The sequence below is a fragment of the Aythya ferina genome, assembly GCF_964211825.1.
Source record: "Aythya ferina genome assembly, chromosome: 1".
Classification (NCBI taxonomy): Eukaryota; Metazoa; Chordata; class Aves; order Anseriformes; family Anatidae; genus Aythya; species Aythya ferina.
The window spans coordinates 111,026,765-111,049,401 of record NC_140296.1 but is presented as its reverse complement, the minus strand read 5'-3'; the positions used below and the strand labels follow the sequence as shown (position 1 = coordinate 111,049,401).

Genomic DNA, 22,637 nt, shown 5'->3' with positions numbered 1-22,637 from the left:
ACTTCCAACACAACCAGATGAATATGACCAGGAACTAATCCACGTTCAAACGAGCACCTCTTCCATTGTTGTTGTTTTTAAAACCAGACCAGCAGCCTAGCCCAATCCACCATACCCCACGTTTCTGCAACAACCGCACAAGGTCAGGAACAAGTGACTAGCAGCTGCTCAGCCGCCTCTTCCCAGGCAGGCTTCTCTTTCTGAAGGCATCGATGGACTTCCTTGTGGCAAACTCAGCTCATTTATAGAAACACCCCTCCCAATTAGGGCAGCACCTTTGCCCGCGCCCATGCTCACTGTCTCAGGCAGCAGGGTATGCAGCATCTCCACGCGGCCATCATCCCTTCGGCCTCCACACTGGAAGAGTCAAGCAATCAGAAAACTCCACGACACATTAACGAGTTGGATCTTAACAGTCCTGGTGCTCGCACAGCTTTATGGAATTTATTACCAAGAAGGAGCCTTGTTCACCATCTTGCACTTAAGCACATTACAAGAACAAATTACTGGAAGTTTTAACAGATGGCAAATGGGCAGCTGAAGATAAGATCTCCCCCACTGGCTGTATTGCCTATCTGAGATAAAACTGCCTTCATTTGCCCCTGTATCCTGAAGTGCAAGTCCTTAGTAAAGTGCTACCTCCCACACAAGTGCTGTACGGCCCAGTGCTTCACCCCACTCACGGATCAGCCCCCTAATCTGCTTCCAAATACTGGAGGAAGGCTGTAACCAACATTTTGGAGCAAGCTCCCTGAAGTCCCCTTAATATTAGGCGTATTAAGCATCAACAAGCACACTGCAAAGCAATTTCTGCAGGATTGGAAGTAAAAGTTCATAAGGCAACCAGCCTTCCTGTTTTCCTTACGCACTTCAAGCCAAAACCTAGCAGCCAGCACAAACTGGAAACAGCTATTTCAACAGCTAAACACAAACGCAGGAACTGAAAGACACAGGAGCAACAGGGAACAATGCACAAGTTCCTTGAGGTAACCATCTATAGAAAATGGCATCTTTAGGCCAAGGATCGGAATGATCTGGCCACTTCAAAGCGATGGGGGTGAGGAGGAATCAGTGGAAATAAGGGGAATTACAGGACTGCAAGGTCATCTGTCAACTAGCTCAGAAAAGCACTGATGTTAACCCTGGCCTGAAATGCACATCCACAGCACTCATGCTATGGTTATAGCTTGCTGCTAAACTCTATTCTGAGTAAACACTTGCTCTTCTAAATAACTGTTGTCTTGAGATAAGAGCAGATCACTGCAAATAGATTTGCCCCATCAGTTCGGAACTTCTTGTCCTTTCCTGCCACAGCTTTCTCTTACACAAATCTTCAGCATCCTTTCCACCACACTAATCACTAATATGCAGGGTCATACTAAACCCAGATCAGCCAAGTAATGAAGATAAGCAAAAACCTCAAAGCCAACTATAGCGATGTAAACATCCTCATAATCAGAGCTTCCTGCTTTCATTTATTCCTATGGCATCTTGAGCTAGCTTTCAATAATTCAAAAAGGGATTATTTTTTTACTAATTATTTTTTGGTTGTGTGTGTGTGCATGTGTTGTATTTTTTTTCATACAAGACTGTTTACATTTTTATCAGTTAATGTAGGTGGTGGAAAGTGTCACACACATCATGCATGATCAAACCATATCACATATCAAATCACTCAGAGCACTCCCACCATAGGTGCTAATAGATGACTTCATGATGACCTATATAGCACCTCTCTAGCCAAATAATAATTCTTCAGAAACTACTCAAAAGTTCTTTCAAGTTAAACATGACAGGATGCCAGGCTTGTAAAACCAGGTTTCACTCCTCTGGTCTCCCATGCAGACTGCCAGTACCCGGTACGGTGCACGGGACGCTCACAGCCTACTACTTGCAGTCAGGATGAGACAAGGCCACAGACAGTGGAATAGCTCCTGAACACATTCCTCGATCCACTGCGATTCAGACAGCACGCAAAGCTTCACTTCCTACTCAGAGGTACAGGACTGTTGGAAGGCTGGGCTCACGAAGGACCTGGGCATTTTACCAGCCAGGTTTTATCACCAAACTATTAAGCTACATTCTTTTCAACTTACTCAAGAGCTCGCTGCTGCTACAAGGTAACCTGAGCAGCAGTCCCACCCTGGCCCAACTGGTAGAGGGAAGAGTTTATCTACCTTATCTCTTCCCTCTGCAGAAACCACTGAAGTGCTGCAGGCAAGGAAGTCTTCCTACCTACAGCACCAGTTTAAAAGCACTAACTGCTTCTGACTGGGTGAGCACGGCAATCCTGACTAAACCTGGCACAAACACAAAAGGGAGCATGGCAACCCTGACTTACAGTGTTGCTTCCATGAAACATTTCAAGCAGCAACTGAAACATGCAGGTAGACTGAAAACAGTAACACACGCTTGAAGTATTTAACATCCCAGTACTCCTCTGCTCGTTACACTGACCCCTGTGTACGTGCATCTGTGTAGAAACATCAGTAATATTCTTCTTGGTAATGTCTAGACATTCTTTAAAACTTTTGGAAGTAATCAGGCACCACCCTTGGGTTAAAGACAGATGCAATCTCACTAAGTGATTACTTACATGGCTTACAAACTCAGATAACCTCTTTTTCTGATACCGTAACTAGATGCTCAAGGCTCACCCACCCTACCAGAGATCATACCTAGATTAACTACTCATAGCACAAAAATCCACAGGATCACAAGCACTGCATTTGGGAATGATTCTTCATTCTTGCAAGTAAATGGAGCATTCAGGTCTTCAGATGACTGAGCGTAAGCAAGACAAACTCCTAATGCACACATGTAGTCGTGCACAAGGAAATAAGCTAAACGCAGATAACAGGTTTTAAGCTACGAAGCAACAGTTACCTGCCTGGCTCGACAAAACAGACTGTGATGGTTAAACCAGGCCTGCACAACACATCCCACTTAGTAACATTTTTGTCTCGCTGCAGATTACTGGCCACAGCAAATGGGCCTGCCATCAAGGCCATCAAAAAGCAGAAGAGCCACAAACCACAGCAGCTAAACTATGCAGCACATTACCCAACCACACATCACATCTGAGCAACTGAGTGGCAATGGCCCTCCGAAAATGCTGCTTCTGCCTTTCCACTTCCTTGGCAGTTTTTCATTTCTCATCTTCTTGTTAGATGAAACTCCAGCACAAGGAAGGGGGAAGAGAAAAGGGAACCTTGAAAAATGGCAGGAATTGAAACAACACACACAAGTTGGAAGACAGAGCGTTACAGATGACTGCTCACAACCTTAAACTCTGGAGAAGGCCATCTATTCCTTACTGGTCACCAAGTTACCTTGCACTTGCAATTGGAGTGAAGAGCCTGTGCTGTAGTTGCTTATCCCCATGTGAAGATGTAAGCCTTGTGCCAAATCCACACACACAGAAAAAACAACGGGGCCTTTCCAAAGAAGATGGGAGGATTAAATATGTGTAGCGTAAGTGTGGAAAGAAAAAGCCAACATAGTTACAACTTATGATTTAGAGTTTGAAAAATTCAACAGTTTTACAGATGGGAACAGAGTCACAGTTCAACAGAGGTAAAATAGTGCTTTTACCACCTGTTTATTCCTTTAAATTGTAATCTTGCATCACCCACCCCAGGGAGGGTCTCTTTCAAAAGAGTATCTCCTAGTTTTGCTTGTTTTTAAGAAACCGTGTTTGGTTACATACCTCATGCACTACAGAGTGACCTCTTGCTCCTAGCTTCCCATAGCATGACTGTAGTTACACCTCTTGTTGTGGTCAGGGGAAGTACACACCTTTCTTTCTCTTGTCTCCATATTTACTTTCAAAAAATTTAGTTTTATGGTATGCTACACATACACCTTATTTACCCACTTCGTTCTATATATTAAGCTGCCTCCAAAGGCATACAGCAAGCCTCAGCAGCCTCTACTTACGCTTACTACAAAATGCAGAAGTTTGGAATGAAGTAATCTAAAGGACAACGCCATTTGGAAAGAAGAAGTTTTAAGTTTCATACACCACTGGGCAAGGGTCCTTATTATATTTGTTTCCAGATAGACTTATGTTTTTTTTCAGACGTTTCCAGAGATATGAACCGAGAAGCCACCAGGCTTCTGTAACAATTGCTATCAGCTTGCTCTGCAAAGCAAGCACGGCCTGATGAAGCCATGGGCAAGTGCCACACGCACCCCCAGTCCCTGCCTGGCATCTGTACGCATACAGAGGGCTACCTCGGGAAAGTTGTGTTATTCCCACCTCAGAATTACGTGGCAGACGTGCAGCTCCTCGCCCCACGGCAGAGCACGCCGAAGCGCAGCCGATCAGCACTGCTGCCATCCCACCGCCCCGACAGCAGCCTAGCGCCCGCTCCCCGTTTCATTCCGAGGCACGATCGCATCAGCCCAAACGAGGCTGCCGGACACACACAGCGCCCGGCCCCGCGGGGCGCCCTCCCCAGCTGCCGGTCACCCCTCGACGAGGAGGCCCCGCGGCCTCCCCGCCGCGCCCCGCTCCGCTCCGCTGCGCTGCGAGCCCCCAGCGCTCAGGGCGGGGCCGCCACCTCGCTGCCGCCTCGCCGCCACCTCCCGCTGCCCCCGCGCCCCGCCAGCGCCGCGCGCCCGCTGCCTCCCCCGGCGCAGCCCCGGCTCCAGCCCCGGCTGCAGCCCCCTGCCTGCCCGAGGCTCGCCCCGCCGCCGGCTCCGGCTCAGCCCCGGCCCCGCTCCGCAGCGCGACCCCCGCCGGACCTCGCCCCGCCGGCGCCTCCTGGCCCCCCCCGGCCGCCATCTCGGGCACTCACCGGCGGCCAGCGCGGCGGCGGCCAGCAGCCAGCCCGCTGCCATTTTCCTCCTGCCACCTCCCCGCGCCCCCATTGTCCGCCCCCGGCCCGCCGGCCCGCCCCCCGCCGCCTCACCGCCCCCTCCCCGCGCCGCGATAGGCTCGCGCCGCTGCCACTCGCGCACACCTCCCGCGGCCCCGTCGGCTTCTCCCGCGGGGATTGGTCGGGGGGGCGGTCCGTCAAAGCTTGGCCGCCCTATCCGGAGAGGCGCCGCGCGGTCCCGCCCCCCGAGCCTGGTCTGGGCGGCCCCAGCCGCTGAGGGGCAGCGCGCCCTGCTGCCGGCCGGCACCTGCCCGCGGGACGGGCTCTGGTGTGGCACGGCTGAGGGGGTGACAGGGCCAGGCACCCAGGGTTCACTCCTTACCTTCACAGATAAATATATATATATATATATATAAATATAATATAAATATGATAAATATATGTGTATATATATATACATATATTTATATTTATGTATATATAAAAAATATGTATGTATATGCGTGTGTGTAGATATAGATATAGATATAGATATAGATATAGATATAGATATAGATATAGATATAGATATAGATATAGATATAGATATAGATATAGATATAGATATAGATATAGATATAGATATAGATATAGATATAGATGGTCCCCTATACAGCTCAACCTTCCCCTTTCTAGGTGTTTTTTCCAGACAGCTAATCTGAAGATTTTTTTTCATGTTATTTGTTTTTTTTTCAGACCGTGGTGACTGAAATAATGTCTCCTGCTATTTTCAGGAGACAAAGTGAGGTGCTAGAGGAAGCTCGGTTTGTCCTGAGGAGCACGTATTGCATTTCTACGCTGTGACAAGACCGTTAAGGTTGTGACATGTTACTGTTAAGGTTGTGACAGAAAGAACTGGGAGCACTTCCCAGTGTAAACTGCTCAGTATAAGCCTACAAGCTCTGTACTGAAGCAAGAATTACACAATTCCTCAACACTTAATCTCCACGACAAAATAGCCCAATTACAGGTGTAAGTGCTGTAGTCCTCTTTCCCTCTGGCTATGCAACTCCACTCCCTATCCATTGATAACATTGGTATTTATCAAATTTCTCAGTAATTCAGCTTATTTAGCTGGCAACAAACTCTTTTTTTTTTTTTTTTTTTTTTTTTTTTTTTCTGTCTGCATGTGTGTCTGTGTGCTATCCTTGCAGCTGCATCCATTCCCTGCAAGGCCAGCCAGGCAGCAGTGACAGAGCAGAGCTGCCCAGACAGGCAGTTGCCCGATTGGTTTCTAAACTTTCCCACATGCAGTAAAGCCAGCATTCAGTTCCACTAGAGAACATTCAGTTCCACTTGTCTTTTGTTCCTGCTTGTGACAAAAGTTAAATCTGAAAAATAAAAATAATAAAAAAATGTATCATCGGGAAGAGGTTATATCCATTTTCTCATGGTTGCTTTTTAGGTTATAGATTCAGACCCTTGTTATCCTGCTATTTTGAAGGATGTCCTAGTTTACTTGACAAACGGCAAACAGGATTATCATGGGGATCATGGGGAAAAAAAAAAAAAAAAAAAAAGAATAACGTTTTCTAGGAGAAGGAGTAAATATATTCAGATTGATTTTCTATAAGAAATACAAATTTTGTATAACAAATTAAAATTCCACCCAACGCAGTGGTTTTGAAACAGCAGCAGAGTAACAAAATGAGGGACAGAGGGAAGGGGCTCTGTAGAAACTAGTATTGGCCGTCTCTCACAGCATTCCTTTTCTTCTGCAAGTTGAATTTAGGAATCGTGGCTGGCAGCTAGTGCTGCATTTGTTTTCTCTGATTAGACAGAAATGTAGTGGTTCGTTCAAGACTCAGGAGCTGGCAGCAGCATGGTAATTACATATGGTACTTGAAAAGTTTTGTAAGTATTTTTCTATCGTTCAATTATGCACGTTTTGTATCACCCGCTGTGTGAGGATAAGTGTAGAGAAAGAAAAAAAAAAAAAAAAAAAGAAAAACACGGCAGAAAAAGGTGCTGCTGATTAGCTATTACAGTGCTGAACTGATGCGAAGGAGCAACCTGACCCACAGGCATGCTCAATAGCCTTGGTCCGCAGAAAGTCTGTAAGGTGAACGCGATTATTTTTCCCGTCTCTCCCTCCTAGCTTTCTCCCAGTCTCTGGTAATACAGAAAAACTTCAGCCTGGCGTCTGGTCAGAGCCTGTGACTGTACGGAGCCCAGGTCCCGGTACCTAGGGACGCGCCTCCTGGGTAGCGCAGCGCGCCCATGAGCCCGGCGGTGACACCCGTCCCCTCACGGGCACCTCAGGGAGCCCCGGGGAGCCGGGCGCGGGAGGGCGCCTGAGGCGGCTGGTCAACGGTCGCCCAACGGCCGCGGCTTCGTGTGGAATGAGGAGAAAAGCTCTCTCATGGCGGCTCGTTGGTCTAGGGGTATGATTCTCGCTTAGGGTGCGAGAGGTCCCGGGTTCAAATCCCGGACGAGCCCGTTTTTTTTTTTACTTCGCATTTCGCTTTATTTTTCAATCCCTGCGTGCCGTGCCTGGCCGTCGCTTCGTCGGACGGGCGGTGGCAGGCAGCTCGCAACCCGGCGGGGACAAAGCCATTCGCGTCCCCTCGCTGCAGCCGGGACGGGACGAGCGGCACCGCGGCGGAGGCGCCCCTCTCGCCCCCTGCCCGCCTCCTCCCCGCAGCGCTCCGCCGCCGAGCCCACGGCGGCAGCAAAAGCTGCGGGTGGCGGCAGCAAAACGGAACGGGGCCCTACAGCCCCTTCCTTCGAGGGCTCGTCCGGGATTTGAACCCGGGACCTCTCGCACCCGAAGCGAGAATCATACCCCTAGACCAACGAGCCGCTCTCCATTGCCTCCTCCCCAGTTCCCTACTTCACTCTCTCCGCCCAGCCGCCTGCCGATGGCTCCCCCTACGAGCAGCCGCTGCCGGGACGGGACGGGACGGGACGGGCTCAGCCCGGCTTGGCTCGGTTCTGTTCCCCCCGCACCCTCGCTGCGGAGACGGCCACTGCGCGGCTCGTTCGCCGCGGGAGGGAGGGGGAAACGCGGAACGTCCCCGCCTGCCCGCGCCCCCCCCCCGAGCTGCTGTGGTTGCAGCCCGCCGGCCGCTGCCGAGCCGTTGGGCGGGCTGCGCCATTACCCGGCGCGGGGGGGCGGGCCGACGGACAGGGCATCGCCCCTCGTCCCGCAGCGTGTGGCAGGGGTCGTGGTGGCAGCACAGCCGCTCCTGCCTCAGGGCCGCGCTGTGGTTTAAACGTAGCCCGGCCATAACCATAAGCACAGCACGGCGCCAGCCAGATACTGCTGTGACCGTCTCCTCGCTCTTGTGCCGCCTTCTTTTCTCCACTTTTTCGTTCATTTCTGCTCTGTTTTCCATTTCTACCCCCACACTTTATAGGACTGGCCAGGAAAGTTTGTAATTTTACTTTCTGTTTATCTTCACCAAAGGAGTTAAAGAAAATATGTCAGCATTTTGTGTTTTCAACCATCAGGGTCCCTGCCGCTGGCATTAAGTATTCCTGCCCGAGGAATTTGGCAGATGGCTCTGGGGCTGAAGAGGTGTCCCCCGGGTCTGAACAGCTGAGCCACGTTGTGGTCTCCACTTCAAAACCTTCTGATTCTGCCCCTTGTGGGCACAGGACAGCGCTGCCATTTCTGGGCCCAAGCCGACATTTCCTGGTGGTAGGGATGGGGCAGGGACATGTCTACAGGTACCTTCTGCTTTTGCAATGTCATGGTACTGGCCAAAGAGGGTGTTTGTTTGTTTGTTTGTTTGTTTCTAAAATTGCTCTCATTTGGCTTGTACAGGGGTGAGGTTTGTGTGCAGCCTGTGCTAACAGCACTGCTAGAAGCACATGTGGATGCCTTCAGCTGAGAAACAGGTGTCTTTTTTTCCAGCAGCTTGTGAAGCTGTCAAGAATGAAGATGGTGAAGCAACTTCTGGCACAGAAAGTCTACTCTGTCGATTGCCAGAAGCTCAGAAATCTCACAGGAAGGATCAGTGTATGTTGCCTTGGGTTTATTTATTTATTTTTGTGCTTCCCCTGAACTACGATGCTGTTGGAGAAAGGCATTTGCTTTCTTCTGCTCCTAGATATCTGCGGAACTGGGGCAGAGAGGGTGGCAGTCTCCCGTGTTACTGCTCCCCCAGAGGACATCCTCCATTGTGGATTAAGCATGTTGGTTATTGTTGTTCCCCAGAAGTAAAAATACCACAAATTAAATTAAAAATGTAATGTTAAACTGCTACAATGGCAGTGGGAATCCCTCCTCTCTTCTATCTGCTGTTGCCAGCTCTCCTCATCGTTCCTCAGGCTCCTACGTTCCCCAGGAGGAAACACACAGATTCTGTTTTGTTTTTATTCCACCATTTATTTCTTCTGTTTCTCCCTCAGATTTCCACTCCCTTGCTAGGGACACATTCTCTAAACAGGCACACATGTATCGATATATACAGTAAGGCACAATCACTCACATCCAGGTGGGACACTCTGCTGAGAGAGGAAACAGGTTACAGCGAATGATTGCAGCCTGCCCTGGAACACAAGCTTTAACAAACAGATTAAAATAGATCCAAAGGCAACAATACTCCACAACATGGCTCAAGAGGGTGTGGGGGTCATGTTTGCCAACAAGCCTGTTCTACGCGTCAGGGGCAACACTGCTGGCTCTCGATGGGCGCTCTCACCTGGGAAGAAAAAAGGCAGAGCATAGGGGCTTCTCTTTGTGACTTTAGAGCTGGTGAACAGAAAGGGGATATCTCCTAGACCCATGTTTTTTGTAACAGTGCCATGCTTCAGAGCCTAGCCTAGGAAGGATGCGGGCTGTGTTGTGTAAAATACTTGTGCCTGCTCATAGGGACAGGGACAACACAAGCCTCCAACTCTGCTCAGCTTGACGTTTGCTAGGAGGAGCTTTGTGAACAATGAAGAAGAACTTCCTGACTCCTGTCTTTGGTCTCTTACAGCTGTGTCTGTACTGCTGAATTCTGTGTGGCTGGCCCCAAACTGTTCACAGCCCTGACAGCTGGCTGACTCCACGGTTCAGCCTTGGCCACTGGTGGCCAGCTGTCCCCAAGGCAGCCTGCTGCAGAGGGGCTACGCTTAATCACTGTGGACATGAGTCCCACAGCCCTGAGGCACAGCAGCCTTGTATTCAGTAATACAGACACAGCTTCAAGCACTAGTCAGGAAGCCAGGAGGGTAAGGACCTGTTTTCTTTCCCTGATTTCAAGTTCTCTAAGTGCAGAAGCTCTTTTATCTTAGCAAACGTTAGTACCATGACTTAACTAGTTCACTCCAAGAGTGAACACAAATCCAATACAATGCCAATCTGACGTTCTCATGAGGGACTGGCCATCTGTCCCCCACCCATTCATATACAGACAGGCCACATGATTTGAACCATCTCAGCCATCTAAGGCCTCTTCTTTGATTAAATAAAATTAACTGGCTGTTTCTAGTAAGCCAGGATGCTTTCTGTCACAAATGGCATCAAGTGGTTACACACTCAAAGTTTCAAAAGAGAATCAAAAGTTGGGACAGGGCCTCGAAGTAAAACAGACGGACAGAAAGGCGGCCTTCCTGAATCAGGACTCGAGCACAGTGCTGGGTAAGAGAACTTGCCCTACTGACCTACACAGCGCATCTTTTCTGTGCCTCAAATCTGTTGGCTGTTACTTTTCAACCGCATTAAAAACACCCCAAAGTTGAAGCACACAAAAATTGCCTACCATGACTGCGCGTTTCACAGATTAGCCAGCTCAACCCCCACTTTGAAAGCATTTTATGCTTTGCGAACAATTTCCTAAGAGTTTTCCCCGTATTTAGGATTCACATTGTCTGCCATACAGCATACATGGAGAAAACATACTTTTTCTTTTTTCCTACTGTTAAAACATTATTTACTGAAGTTTGAAAACCCAAAATATTTCAAAAGAAGCTACTGAAAAGGCACCATACACATATGTATGTAGCTGATGAACTTCATCCAAGACCAATGCAGGGGAGAAGAAAATGACATTTTGGAGCTCAGCAGGAATAAAGAAGAGAGGGCCCAGGAGTGGCGGTGGCTGTTGGGTCTGGGACAGGACACATCAGGTCTCTCAGTCCCCAGCAGTCACCTAGGGACATCAGCCAGCACCTCAGTTTTGAATTCTGAAGCAATTGTAAGCCAGTCTCTTGTTCTGACTGTCACAAAGGTGCAAAGCACAGAGCCAGTGAGCAGCCACTCAGCTCTGGGATCAGTCTGGACCTCAGGGGATATCCATATTCTACTTGTCTCCTGCCACCAAAGGTTTTCCAGTGGCTTCCACCTTGATTGGGTTAGACGGCTCCTGTTCACACATCATCTTCTGTGTCCTGATGGGGTATGTCCTTCTGAGAAGGAAAAAGTAAGGAAATTATGAAAAATAATCACAGTGCTTAGTAAATACAGGGCTGGGGAGTCTTGGGGGCGCTTTGGTAGGTTCCATGCTAGATTGCTTCCTTCAGTCACTCCTTGCCCAACCAAGGAGGTATTTGAAGAGGGGACAGGCAGCCACTGAGATGAACCGAGGTATTTCCTCAGGCCTCTGTGGCTATGGGATCAGTAGCTCGAGAATAAGTGCAAAACTGTATGGAACAAGCCCTGCTTTAGGCAGTGGAAATCCCCTTGTATTTCAAGTGGTGGAGGCCTGCAGAAGCTGATCATCAAACTGGTGTGTATGTAAACGCTATTTTTGCTGTCACAGCTAACAGGCTAAAAACATATATAAAGTGTATGTACATGTATGCATGTATATATCCAATGTGTGCATGCACACATATAAATACATATAGAGAGAGAGTTTCTTGAGCTAGTACATACATGGTAGAACTAGTATATCACAGAATCACAGAATGGTTTGGGTTGGAAGGGACCTTAAAGATCATCTGATTCCAACCTTGCTGCCATGGGCAGGGACACCTCCCACCAGATTGCCCATCCAACCTGGCCTTCAACACCTCCAGGGATGGGGCACACGTTTTCTGCTTTCAAACTGCTTTCAAAACAATGGTTGATCAGGGTGCCTGGTATTAGAGAGCCTCTCCATTTCACTGAAGTCAGAATCATTTGTTTCATCTCTGCCTCTTCCTCATCTCCTCTCTCTGTAACATCAGCCCGGAGGGCTGGTTGTATAAGTGCCCTGCCTTAAAGCCTCTGCAGGCCTGAGATTTGATGCTCTTGAGGTGTGGGGAGCAGCAGAAATGTTGGTATGTTCTGCCATGCTTGCCTTTCCCATTAGTAAGTAAAAACCTCTGGTAGTTTAGGAGCCGTCCTCACGCTGACCAGACTTACCTAATGTGTGTCATTGTTATTCTGTGCCCTGGTCCTGCGTGGGGGATGCTGAAGGCTCACTTGCAGTCTCTAAACCCACTGCGTCCTGCTGTGGTTCAGGTGCCAGTGGTGTTTCTTCAGTGTCTGATGTTTTCCGTGTGTCTGTGCTCTCACTGGTCTCTTTCGTTTCGGTTCCTTCTTTCTCCTTGTCTCCCTTTTCCTGTTCACAGGCACTGCATTCCTCCTCTCGTCCCTGGGGACCCTCGCACACCTTCTCCTCCTTGTCTCCAGAGGGAGGCTGGTGTGAGTTCTCCTCCCCTGGGGCACCATGAGACACCTCCTTCTCCTCTGTATCCCCCACATTACTCTTGCAAGGAGTCGTTTCTTCTGCCTGTTTTTCCCCTTTTTCTTCATTTTCTGATCTGCTGGATCCTCTCCTCGATGGGGGCTTCTCATCGGTCCCCATCTGTTTCTTTAGCTCTTTGTTCCCTGTTTCAGCCTCTTCTGTCTTGCCCTTATTCCCAAACACCTCATCCCCGTCTTCTTTAGCACCGTTTTCTGGAGAGGAGATGCTGAGGCCTATATCTTCCCCGTCTCCGTAGTCAGACAGAGATCTTCGGAACCTCCTGGAGGGAGGCCGACGCTTTATTGATCCCCGCGTCCGCACCTTGAAGGCAGAAAAAACAGACATTGAGGCAGTCAAAGAGCAGTACTGGAAAGCAGGAAAGCACAACAGAGGAAAATACCAGGGGAAACTTGATTGCTGCAATGGTTGCCTCATTTTTCCTGTTCACTACTTAGTAAGTTAAGCAGCTTCCTAAAATATACCTCCTTTCCCTTTCTAAACCTGGTGCTGGAGATTGTTGTCCCAGTTTAAACAGTGACTCCTTGTCCAAGTTAGACCCTAAACTAAAGACGCTGATTTCATTTTGCAGCTGTTGCTGACATGGGATGTCTCAGAGTCTTCAATTTCTCGAAGCTTGGTGGCTGAGGAAGGAGTATGCACTCAAGATGAGGCTGAAGAATGCCGGTTACAGTTCCTCATCTAGGCGCTGTGCACCCTGTGGAACACCTGGCAAACTGTCCTGCTCTCCATGGCTGCATAAACAGCACCTCAGCCACCTCTGACACTTGCTGGCCTGTGGCACCGTCCCCTCTCAGTGCTCCCTGCCCAGCTACCTGCCACTCAATTACTGCTGAGCTGAGGCAACTGAGTGCTTCCACTTCACCCCTGCCCTACAGTCATGGGGCCAGGAAGGCTGCTGCAGCCACTGGTACACAAAATTCTGTGGACAGGTAGGCGGAGAAGAACCACAGAACTACCCCAACCAAACCCAGTGCTTTAGATCTCCTCTGTTGCCTACAAATGCGTGCTGTTACAGCAGGACTGAGGGCTAAGGCCTCCTCTTCCTCCTCACCCCCAGGCGATATGCAAGCTTTATCCTGCCATGCTGGAGACCTAGCGTGCTCCCTACCTTGTTGTAGAACTGCAGCTGAGTGCTTTCGGGGGGTTGATCAAAGCTGACCGGCGTCTCACTCGCTTCACTCGGCTGCGGCTGAGTGCCCGGGCTGCTGGGGGTGGAGGGAGGGGTGCTGAACGGAGAGACCATGACTTTCAGACCAGGGCTTTTGGGAGATGCTCCCGGCAGCAGAGCAGCTGGGGCAAAAGCCAGGTTGGCCTGCAAAAAAAAAATTCCGTCAGTGCTGTGTGTGACACCGGTGTGTAATACATGCGTTAACCACGAGGAGGAACCCTTGCTCTCGCTACGGGAGCTACCGCATCTCAGCTGTCCTGACCCACATACCTCCCGGTTATGGGCCTCTCCTGGTGACACTGTCAACAAACAAGTCCGGGCAGAGGAGTTAGGACTGGACATTTGCCCTTTCCCAACAGCTGGATCTCAGGACGAGTTCTTTTGTCATCCTGAGGTCTTTGGGGATTTTCCAGTGACCCAGCCAAGCCAGTATAGCCTGCAGTGGCTGAGCCAGGGTATGGACAAGCAGCCAGGAATCACCTTGAGATTTAAAGCATCCCGGCTTGTGCCCAAGCAGACCTCACATTTTCAAGCCTGGTTTGCAGGTCTTCTGAATGATCCGTACAGGAAGGAAAGAAGACCATGGAAGGAAACAAGTTTGTGATTAACTGTGGCAAGGCGCTCTGTGCTAGTCTGTCATTAAGCTCTCTAGACAAATGTCCTTGGGTGCATTAACAGGGACACTGCTATGAATAGGCTTACGTTGTGTCAGGGTGCCCAGGAGGCATTATGCTCAGAAGTCACACACGCTGCCAGGAGAGGCAGCTGGCAGTGGTGGGGCACCACATCTATGAGCTATCAAGTGCTGAGCTATCCTCAGTGGCATGAATCAGGCGCTACTAAGAGTCACACAAAGGGCAAGAAGCACGGGGTGTGCTTGTGCATAACATGGGGAATCGAGACAAGGAAAGCACAGAGCTTCGAGGCACAGGTAGGGGAAAGCCAGAGCCCCAGGGCTGCTCCCCCACTCCCAGGATTTTAGCTGCCTGTGTGCCAGGTCAGTTCCCCAAGATGTTGAAGTGACCAGTTTAAACTGCTGTGGAGAAAGAGCTGGAGGAAGCTTCCCTCACCTTCACTTGTGAGCTGCATTTAAACTGAGGCTGCCGCCCTTGCTCCCTGAGCTGCATTGCTGCCATGCCCACACCTGGCCACGTGCACCACACGTGATCCAAGTGAGCCTGTACTGACCTGCCAGTGGCTGTGCCTAAGGATGGCTGGACTGTTTCTGACAGTCACTACCATTTCCAGACCTGCTCTGCCAACTTGTTTGCGCATTGTGGGACTGGGCCCTAGTCAGTGAGGCTGCTGCCCTACCTACCTAACTGTCACCCTTGGCTCCTGGATCACCTTCCTTTGTGGCTGCCCAGCAAGGGAAGTAGCCAAGGTAAACGCCAAGCAGTCTGGATTTGCTGGAGTAGCCACGTGGACTCTCACAGGACTTACCTGCAGCTTTTCAATCATGGGGGAGCTTTTCACCTTGACCTTGGGAATGGGGCAAGCATTTGGAGATGGCTTCTGCAAAACAAAATGAAACATGAAAATGGTCACAGCAGGTGGGGAGTAGTAGAAAAAGGTGGAAAAAAGTAGGTGGAAAAAAAAGGAAACACAACTAAGGCACAAAACTTAAGAAGAGATGAGTGGCAAGCATTTGTAGGGGAGCAAATGAAGCCTCATATAGGCTCTTCACACAAAAGTTTGCCCTCATCTTTCCTAACCATTCTCCCCTTTTATTTTCTAGACACACTAGGGCTCTACATATAGGTATCCTGCTTTTCAGAAAAAAGGGAGTTTTCTGGCTGAAGTATCCGAGTTAGGTGGTGTGCTATGGCTCGGCTGCTGTGGTGCTTTCAGTTTTATTTAAGGACTAGACAGATTAAAATTCTGCCTCTCTGGTAAATGTTACAAACTTTTTGTGGTGGTAAAGACTTTCTGCTTCCATTTCACTGACAGAGTTAAAGGGTATCCAATTACTCTGGACAGGAAAAATCTAAGTGGCCAGAAAGGCAGAGCTATGAAAGGCTGAATACGGCATGAGAAATGGAGAGTATTGCTTTGAGAGGTATATTGTTCTTTTCAGATCCAAAGGAAAATGAAGGAGTCTAAAACTTCAAAGCCTGTGCTCCTTTGACATGGAGACAAGAGCCTGCAGCTATCAGAAAATAAGGACCAAGAATCATTCCCTTGTTAAGGGCAGTTGATGGTGTGAAATTTGGTGGCTAAACCTCATACCTTGAAACACAGAATGACTGAAATGACTGTAAAGGGTCTGAGCATAAACCCCGGGGATTAGCAGCCAGCTTCTTGGGACCCACTCATTCAAGATTGCAGTATGCATGACACCTCAAGACAATATTCTGCAGGCATTGCTGAAAAAAATCCTATTCACTTTAGATGAATGACTCCTTTTTTATGGGGACCAGAACTGTAACACCACTACATTCCAACCTCTAGTGTTCATCTGATGGCAGAAACCAGACTAGAAGCCCCCTGTGCTAAGTGCTGTTCAAAGCTAATAAACGCTAGCAGTTCCTGCTGTAAAATGCATGAAAGGTGGCAACTGGGTGGATCCATCAGTGCTGTAAGGATAAAAACAGAAACAGTAGAAATGTGATGTATATCTCTGCTACAGGAGTGAGAAGCAGCATGCAGCTGGCTGAGTCAGAACTTGTGGGAAGGCTTGATGCTGAACAACTGACATCTTCTGCTGCACAGCCCGATGTCTGTGCTACCTGCGAGCTCATCTCCCAGTAGAGAGCAGGCTGCAGAGAAGAGAGACTTTGTCCCCCTGCTGAATCGATACTTACTTGCTCGTTGTTGAGGCTTGTCTCGGTTTTGTTGGAGTACAGTGGAAGGGAGCATGGTGGTTTCCTCCGAGTTGGCTTATGTGGTGGTACCTAAGAGAAGAAAGCAACTGACTTAGCGGCAGCAAAATTAGTTTTTTGTTTGGTTTTTTTTTTAAAAAGGAAGTGAAATTCAAGCACTGAAGTGCATGCTCTGTAAGTGACCTGTTTGGATGGCAGGGCCCAGCTTACCTCAAGGAAACATCTAAAGGCACCACGTGACATTAACATGGGCATGTGTCCAGCATGATAGCTGTGCTCACAGCATCTTAAGCCCAATCCTAGTGTTAGAAAAGTATTCTGTATCTCTTTCCACAGCATGAACCACAAGACTGCGGGCTTTGTGCACAGGATACTCTTCTGAACTGTAGAGGGTGGGGAAGTCTTCCCAGAAACTTCACCTTCAAAGCACCCTGCTGGAAACCCCCTCATGCTGGAACAGCTTGGCATTGTTCTCTTTCCTGTCTTATTACCGAGACTTGTTTTTAATGCATCTCAGCTTCCTACCTGGTCCATGACCATTCTGTTCTTAGTCTGACGTATTATAGGTGCAAAAAGGGGAATTCTGACTTTTCCAGCATGCCCTACAGCCACGTTTATTCTCTCTAATGAAGACAAGCAGCTCACAGAGACAAGGTGTCAGCTGTAATATTTCACTAAAGAAACAGATTCTCCAGGGCAGAAGGCACAAAGCAACTAAACTGCAGGGACACTGGTTCCTTCTGAATGTCCTTGGGCTCCCAGAAGTACAGAGATTCCACTAGGAGGGGGCACGTAGCACAGCACCTGTACAGTTGCTTCTTCATAACTATTACCTTGGTCTTGAAGACAAGGTGTCTCTGTTTTATTATGCCATGTTTGTAGACTCCTGCCAAGCTGCTAACACACTTTTTATCTGTTATCATACATTTTTGGATAATATTGTGGATATCAAGGAACATGATATGTGGATAATTTTGTTACCTTCTAACAGGCAGGCGCATGAAAAAACGAATTATGGCATCTGCCCTTTAGAGTTGACTGTTTTGGGGGACCTGCAGAGTTGATTTCACTGAACATCTGGTGGTGCTACACCCAGCTATGGCAATGTTCCATCTCTAAGTAGCCAAAAGCAGCCCTGCCCTTCCCCTTACATCACATGAGGAAGCAGTTATATCGTGTTTTATTGAAACCCTGCCATTTTGCAACCATGCAATGTTGCGTTGTGCCACAGCAATGTGTCAGAGGTTCCCCTTTGCTGGCACGGGTCAAGCAAGGGTTAAGGACCATCCAGGCAGCCATTAATCTGAGGCCAGTCTGAGAAAGCATGTGGGGAAGTGACAGATGGCTTGGAGAGAAAAGACAGGAAACTTTGTCCTCCTCAGTCCCTGGAGAAAATGAGTTTTTCTCCCACTGTGAGGCCCCTCCACCCTGCCTGGGCTTGGGAACAGCAGAGGTCTGTAGATAACACAAGAGAGGTCTGGGAAACTTGCTGCTTTCTAAAGAGTGAGGGACTTGGTGCAACTAAATCCCATACCTTAAAAAGAGGAAATGACTGTAATGGGATGGATGGAGCAGTGCACTGGTGACTGGAGGGAAGAAGAAAATAGTGCTTGGGAAGAGATTGGCTACTCCCTATGGCTCAGCTACGCGAATGTTGACCTCTGATAAGCTGTGGCATGCCAGCACTGCAGGACAGAGGTCACCACTGCATCTAGCCAAGGCCAGGATGGGTCACAGGGAGGATCCCCTTAGGCCTAGCCTGGGACAATACTGAAATCAGCTGAGCAACAAAAGGAAACAGCTCGGTCTTAAAGGGGTTTTAAACCCATTGGCTGCAGAGGGCTGTCAGTAAGCATTTATGCTTCTAAAAAAGTGTGTAGTGATACAGGGGACTCTCCTAAAATGTCAGCATCCATTCATAAACACTTTGACTTTCCTGTCTTTCCTAAGAGGTATTCAAGTGTTTCGCTTATCTGGTGAAAGACAGCTTGGGAGTTGGATGCTTGGCATAGTGGGCTTTCAGTAAAATGAAGCTTTGGCATAACAGAGATAGGCAGAGAATCTGAAATGTTGTCGTGCAAAGAGGCAGCCAGAGCAAGGAAGGAGACAGCTTTCTATCTCAGAACCGTACAGAGGGAGATACCTGAAGGAAATCTTTCTTCTCCTTCTCCTTTTGTGAACGAAGGGCTGGTGACCTGCCACTGGCTTCTATACTGTGTGTTTGCCTTATTTTGCCATGGTTCAAAATTAGCTATTTTATTTCTTCATTGCTGCCTCCTGCCCACAAAAGCCAGCCCAGATAGCACATGCCTTGCTGTCTGCTACTGTTAGGGATATGTGCGTATCCTACCTGGCTTTGCAGCATCTCTGTTACAGCGTGGATGTATGGCTTTACCAAAATATTCATGCACAAGTCAGCAACGCATGGAGATACTGCCCCAGCTTGCATTGCACTACAAGACAAAGCTTTTGGAGGGGTTCAAAATCAATTTGGATTTATGCTTAGGTCACTGAGGCTCTCACTTCTATAGGCAGAGGCAAGTGCCTCATTTCCCACTGCATTACCTGCTGGTGGCTGCAGAGCTCCTTACCTCTTTTCCAGTGATATTGGCTGCTTGCTCTTTGAATTTCCCTGCTAGCTGAGCCACTGAGGGTGATGCTGATGTGTCCACCTCTGAATTGGTCTCTGTTGGCCTGTTCTGACAAATCAAGAACAATATGTTATGAGCAAAGGCTGGGAAAAGCAAGCGGGATTGAGAGGAGCCTGCATATGTGTTACAAAGTTCAAGAGTAAGCAAGGACTTAAAGCAGAGTTTCTCACATCTGGCATCAATCACCCAGTCTGAGAGCAAAAGGTTTGGGAATCCAGGACACAGCAGCATGTATAAATATCCAAGGTGGTCAGTAGAATCACAGAAAACTAGTAATTCATGCAGCACCCTTCATCTCAGGCTGAAAGTCCCACACAGTATTTTTCACTGGAAGTAGACTAAGTATTCTGGGCCAAGTGCCTGTTCTCTGTCTTTGCCTAGCAGTGAACAGATGGAATTGGGCAATAAATGGCATCCCCACGCACCTTCTCAGCCCTCCCACCTCTTTTTGCTGCCCCAGTGACAAGTGCCTTTCCTTTTGCAGTGGTTCTGCTGGGAGAGGCCATTCCCTGTCCTCGCAGCAAGCCAGCATCTGCCTGGGGATGTCCCTGTGCTGCTCTGCTTTTTATGGCAGCGAAATACTCAGGCGGGTGGGCGGGAGGAAGGAAATACCAGGGCTGAGAGAAGCTTCCCCTCTCCTGGGCCAAGAACAGGCTGAGAAGTGGGAGGGTTGCTGGAGACTGGATGGTGCAGCTCTTCCCACAGCACACAGCCCTGCTCATCCCACATTTACCATGTTTTCTTTGCTATGTCTGTATCAGGCAAGAGGAGTCCAAAGCCTAGAAATCAAGGCTGATGAAAGGAAATCTTTGTTCTTTATCTTGAGTATCTGGTGCAGTGAAAACTAAACCAGAGGAACTGTGAATATCTAACCAACAATCCCTGTTTTGTTGGAGACTGAGACCTCAGAACAACAAAGCAGGCTACGAACCATCAGGAAGGAGCCTCACGCCTCCCCTCCCTGTGCCACCACCATTAACGCACAACTGGCACCACACTTCTCGTGTGACTTGGTGTTCACTGACTCCCCCAAGTCAATGTTTGCTATTCCCTATTTCCAGGACCCTGACTACATCTCCCCCCTTAAAAACTTCTTGTACACTTCTGACCAGCTTTCCTGCATCCTTCCACAAAGCCATACCGAGCTGCCTCTCCCAGTAAGTTCTGGCACCTCTCTTCTGGTTCCCCCCAGTTCTTCTCAGACTTCATTACAGCAATTAGAGGCAGGGGAAGTGGCAGATATGGGGAAGGGAAGAAACAGTGAAGCAGATCAGCAGGGCAACTTGCAGCACACGAAAAATGACGGCTGAGCAGTTTCCAGCTGCAGGCGAGCTCCACACTGGGCAGGAAGGGCTGGCTGGAAGTAGGAAGGAAAGAAGGATGAAGCTGGGGAAGGGAGGATGAGTCTGGGGGCTTGACTCAGCATGCCACAGCCCAGGATACTTGGGGACAGCAGAGCTGATGCCTGAAGCAGGGATTTGGTTAAGGCTGAGGAGCTGCAGGTGCCCAGTGTCTGTGTGGAGGGGTTGCCTCCCCGGCAGACCCTTTCGCTCTGCTATCTGTGCTTCCTCCACAGCCCTCTGCCTTTACCCAGAAAAGGCAGGGCGTTTCCTCTTGGCCTCCCTGACCTCTTGTCTTGGGGTTGCTGTGTGGTCGTTCTCCTTCTGTTTTCGGAGCTCCAGTCCGCAAACGCGGCTCCCGTTCTCTGGATTGGATCAAAGCCGTAAAGCTGGAGTCATTCCACACATTTCTTCTGCTGGTAGCAGGCACTGCAGCGTGGCTCTCGAGAGCATGGAGCCTGCGTCCGGCGCACAGGAAGCAGCGAGCATGCCTTTCTAAGATTAGAACGAGTGGCCCACGGGCTGTGTGCTCCCCGAACTGCCAGCTGCAGGCTCTCCGATTACGCCATGCCTTTAGCCACAGGAAAAGTCCTTTCTCAGATCCTCGCTGGCAATTGCACAGCCATCCTTCATCCAGCTTTTTCTACTCTTTTTTTTTTTTTTTTTTTTTTTTTTTCTCCATTCCTGGTGATTTTCCCCCTTTTGGTGACATAACCCACTGACTTTCTGAAAGATGAAGAGGAACAGCTCTGCTCTTGTTTGGCAAAATTACTCAGGCCTGAAATTCACACCTTTACCAGCCAGCTGCAGGCTCTTTTAGCTTTCAGAAATGTGGTCAGCCCGCGTGGGCTAAAAACAGTGAGCTAGGGTATGAGACTTACTCCGTCAGTAATTTGGTGACTGCTACTCTGAGGTCGTTCACTCTCCAGTAAAAACAAGAGGCTAAGCACTGCACGTTCTGAAAGATGTCAGACAGAGCAGCAAAACAGGAATTCACTTGTACCATCAATGTAAGCATGACACTGCCTGCAAAAGAGGAAGTGCAACCAACAAGTTCTCTGTAAGGGGTTTCGCTTTCCTCTTCCAAATAAGTATATAAATTTGAGTAAATTTAAAAAGTTGTGGGTTTTTTTGTTCAGTCTAACATTTCTTCATCTGCTTTTAAAACTGAACCTGTTACAGTTCACCTGAATTGCACAGGCAGTTTAATATGCCAGAAGATGCTGGGGCTAGAGAAGGTGCAAGGGAGAAAAGAGGTGTAGAGACTGCAGAGATTCCCTGTGCATAATGTTTGGGTGCTCACAAGGAGCTGGATTTCCCTGGATTTCAGCTACAGGTAGGGAGTATCACTACAGACTATGAGTTTCTTATGAAATCAGAACTGCAAAGAGTCCTGGGGAAAACTGGAAAGCTAGAAGAGGCTGAAGAGAAGAGGATGAATTTGAATGTCCTGCTGGGCGTGGTGCAAAACTGGCTCCCACAAGCCCTCAGCCAGCAGTATTGGTCACGACCCAGCACCCTGCAGTTGAAAACTGTCATAACCCCATGTCACAGGACTGGTACCCCAGCAGTTTTATCAAGGGCTGTAATATGCTACTGGCATTGCTAGTCACAAAGGGTGCCGGGGGGGTCAGAAGCAGACATCGTGAGAGATCAGGTTTGGATTTGTGCATCTCCTCTACCTGATGAAAAGAGCAAAGGCCTGTTAGCTGCTGTACAGCAGGGCGTTTAGGCTCATGCAGAACCTAAATACTGGCTGAGTAACAGCAGAGATTCGTATTGCCCTGCTCTCCTCTCCCCCACGCATCCTCTGCTGTGCCTGCTTTTGCAGTCACAACACCTTGCCTGCACGGAGTGCTGTGTATCTGCAGGTACAGGTGCCCTTAGCAGCACTTTGCAATGTCTGAGTGTTTCGTGGCTAAGAAACCAGTGTCTGCTGCATGATTGTTTGTACCAGTCCTGTGCACTTTCCACCCTTGTTTTCATGCAGCTGCAACTAGACATGGTTTTGAGGTCAAGCCCTGACCTCTGCATCCCTCCCCTGCCTTGAAGATCTTCACAGGAGCCATTCCTTGCAGTCCGTCCTCACACCAGGCCGTCATGCCAGCTGTTTTCCTGTTTTCTGTGCTCGCACAAGCTCTGCACAGATCCTTTGTGACTCTTACGGGG

At 49.0% G+C, this 22,637-nt stretch overlaps 2 protein-coding genes and 1 long non-coding RNA gene across 9 annotated transcripts in view; 1 reads left to right on the top strand and 2 right to left on the bottom strand.

The window, feature by feature from the left end:
- MPZL1 (myelin protein zero like 1) overlaps window positions 1–4,889 on the bottom strand; it is a 36,135-nt gene extending 31,246 nt beyond the window's left edge. For 2 of the 3 annotated variants that reach the window (XM_084511975.1, XM_084511978.1), the window contains exon 1: window positions 4,803–4,889. In XM_084511975.1, coding sequence (XP_084368101.1) covers window positions 4,803–4,875 — 73 coding nt within the window. In that variant the 5' untranslated portion in view covers window positions 4,876–4,889. Of the gene's footprint in view, window positions 1–3,332; window positions 3,690–4,802 lie in introns of those variants that run through there. The other variant, XM_084511976.1, reaches the window with a different exon arrangement.
- Window positions 4,890–8,078: 3,189 nt separating this feature from the next.
- On the top strand, window positions 8,079–9,070 carry LOC311433129. Its single transcript, XR_014690581.1, has 2 exons — window positions 8,079–8,534; window positions 8,722–9,070. It is a non-coding gene; the product is annotated as an uncharacterized lncRNA (long non-coding RNA).
- A 99-nt stretch (window positions 9,071–9,169) lies between these two features.
- RCSD1 (RCSD domain containing 1) overlaps window positions 9,170–22,637 on the bottom strand; it is a 33,241-nt gene continuing 19,773 nt past the window's right edge. For 3 of the 5 annotated variants that reach the window (XM_084511127.1, XM_084511126.1, XM_084511128.1), the window contains 6 exons: window positions 19,069–19,176; window positions 16,460–16,549; window positions 15,099–15,170; window positions 13,596–13,799; window positions 12,142–12,787; window positions 9,170–11,201 (listed from right to left, as the gene is read on the bottom strand). In XM_084511127.1, the coding sequence (XP_084367253.1) occupies window positions 12,158–12,787; window positions 13,596–13,799; window positions 15,099–15,170; window positions 16,460–16,549; window positions 19,069–19,176 (1,104 nt within the window). In that variant the 3' untranslated portion in view covers window positions 9,170–11,201; window positions 12,142–12,157. Of the gene's footprint in view, window positions 11,202–12,141; window positions 12,788–13,595; window positions 13,800–15,098; window positions 15,171–16,459; window positions 16,550–19,068; window positions 19,177–19,298; window positions 19,318–19,598; window positions 20,699–22,637 lie in introns of those variants that run through there. The other 2 variants (XM_084511125.1, XM_084511129.1) reach the window with 2 other exon arrangements.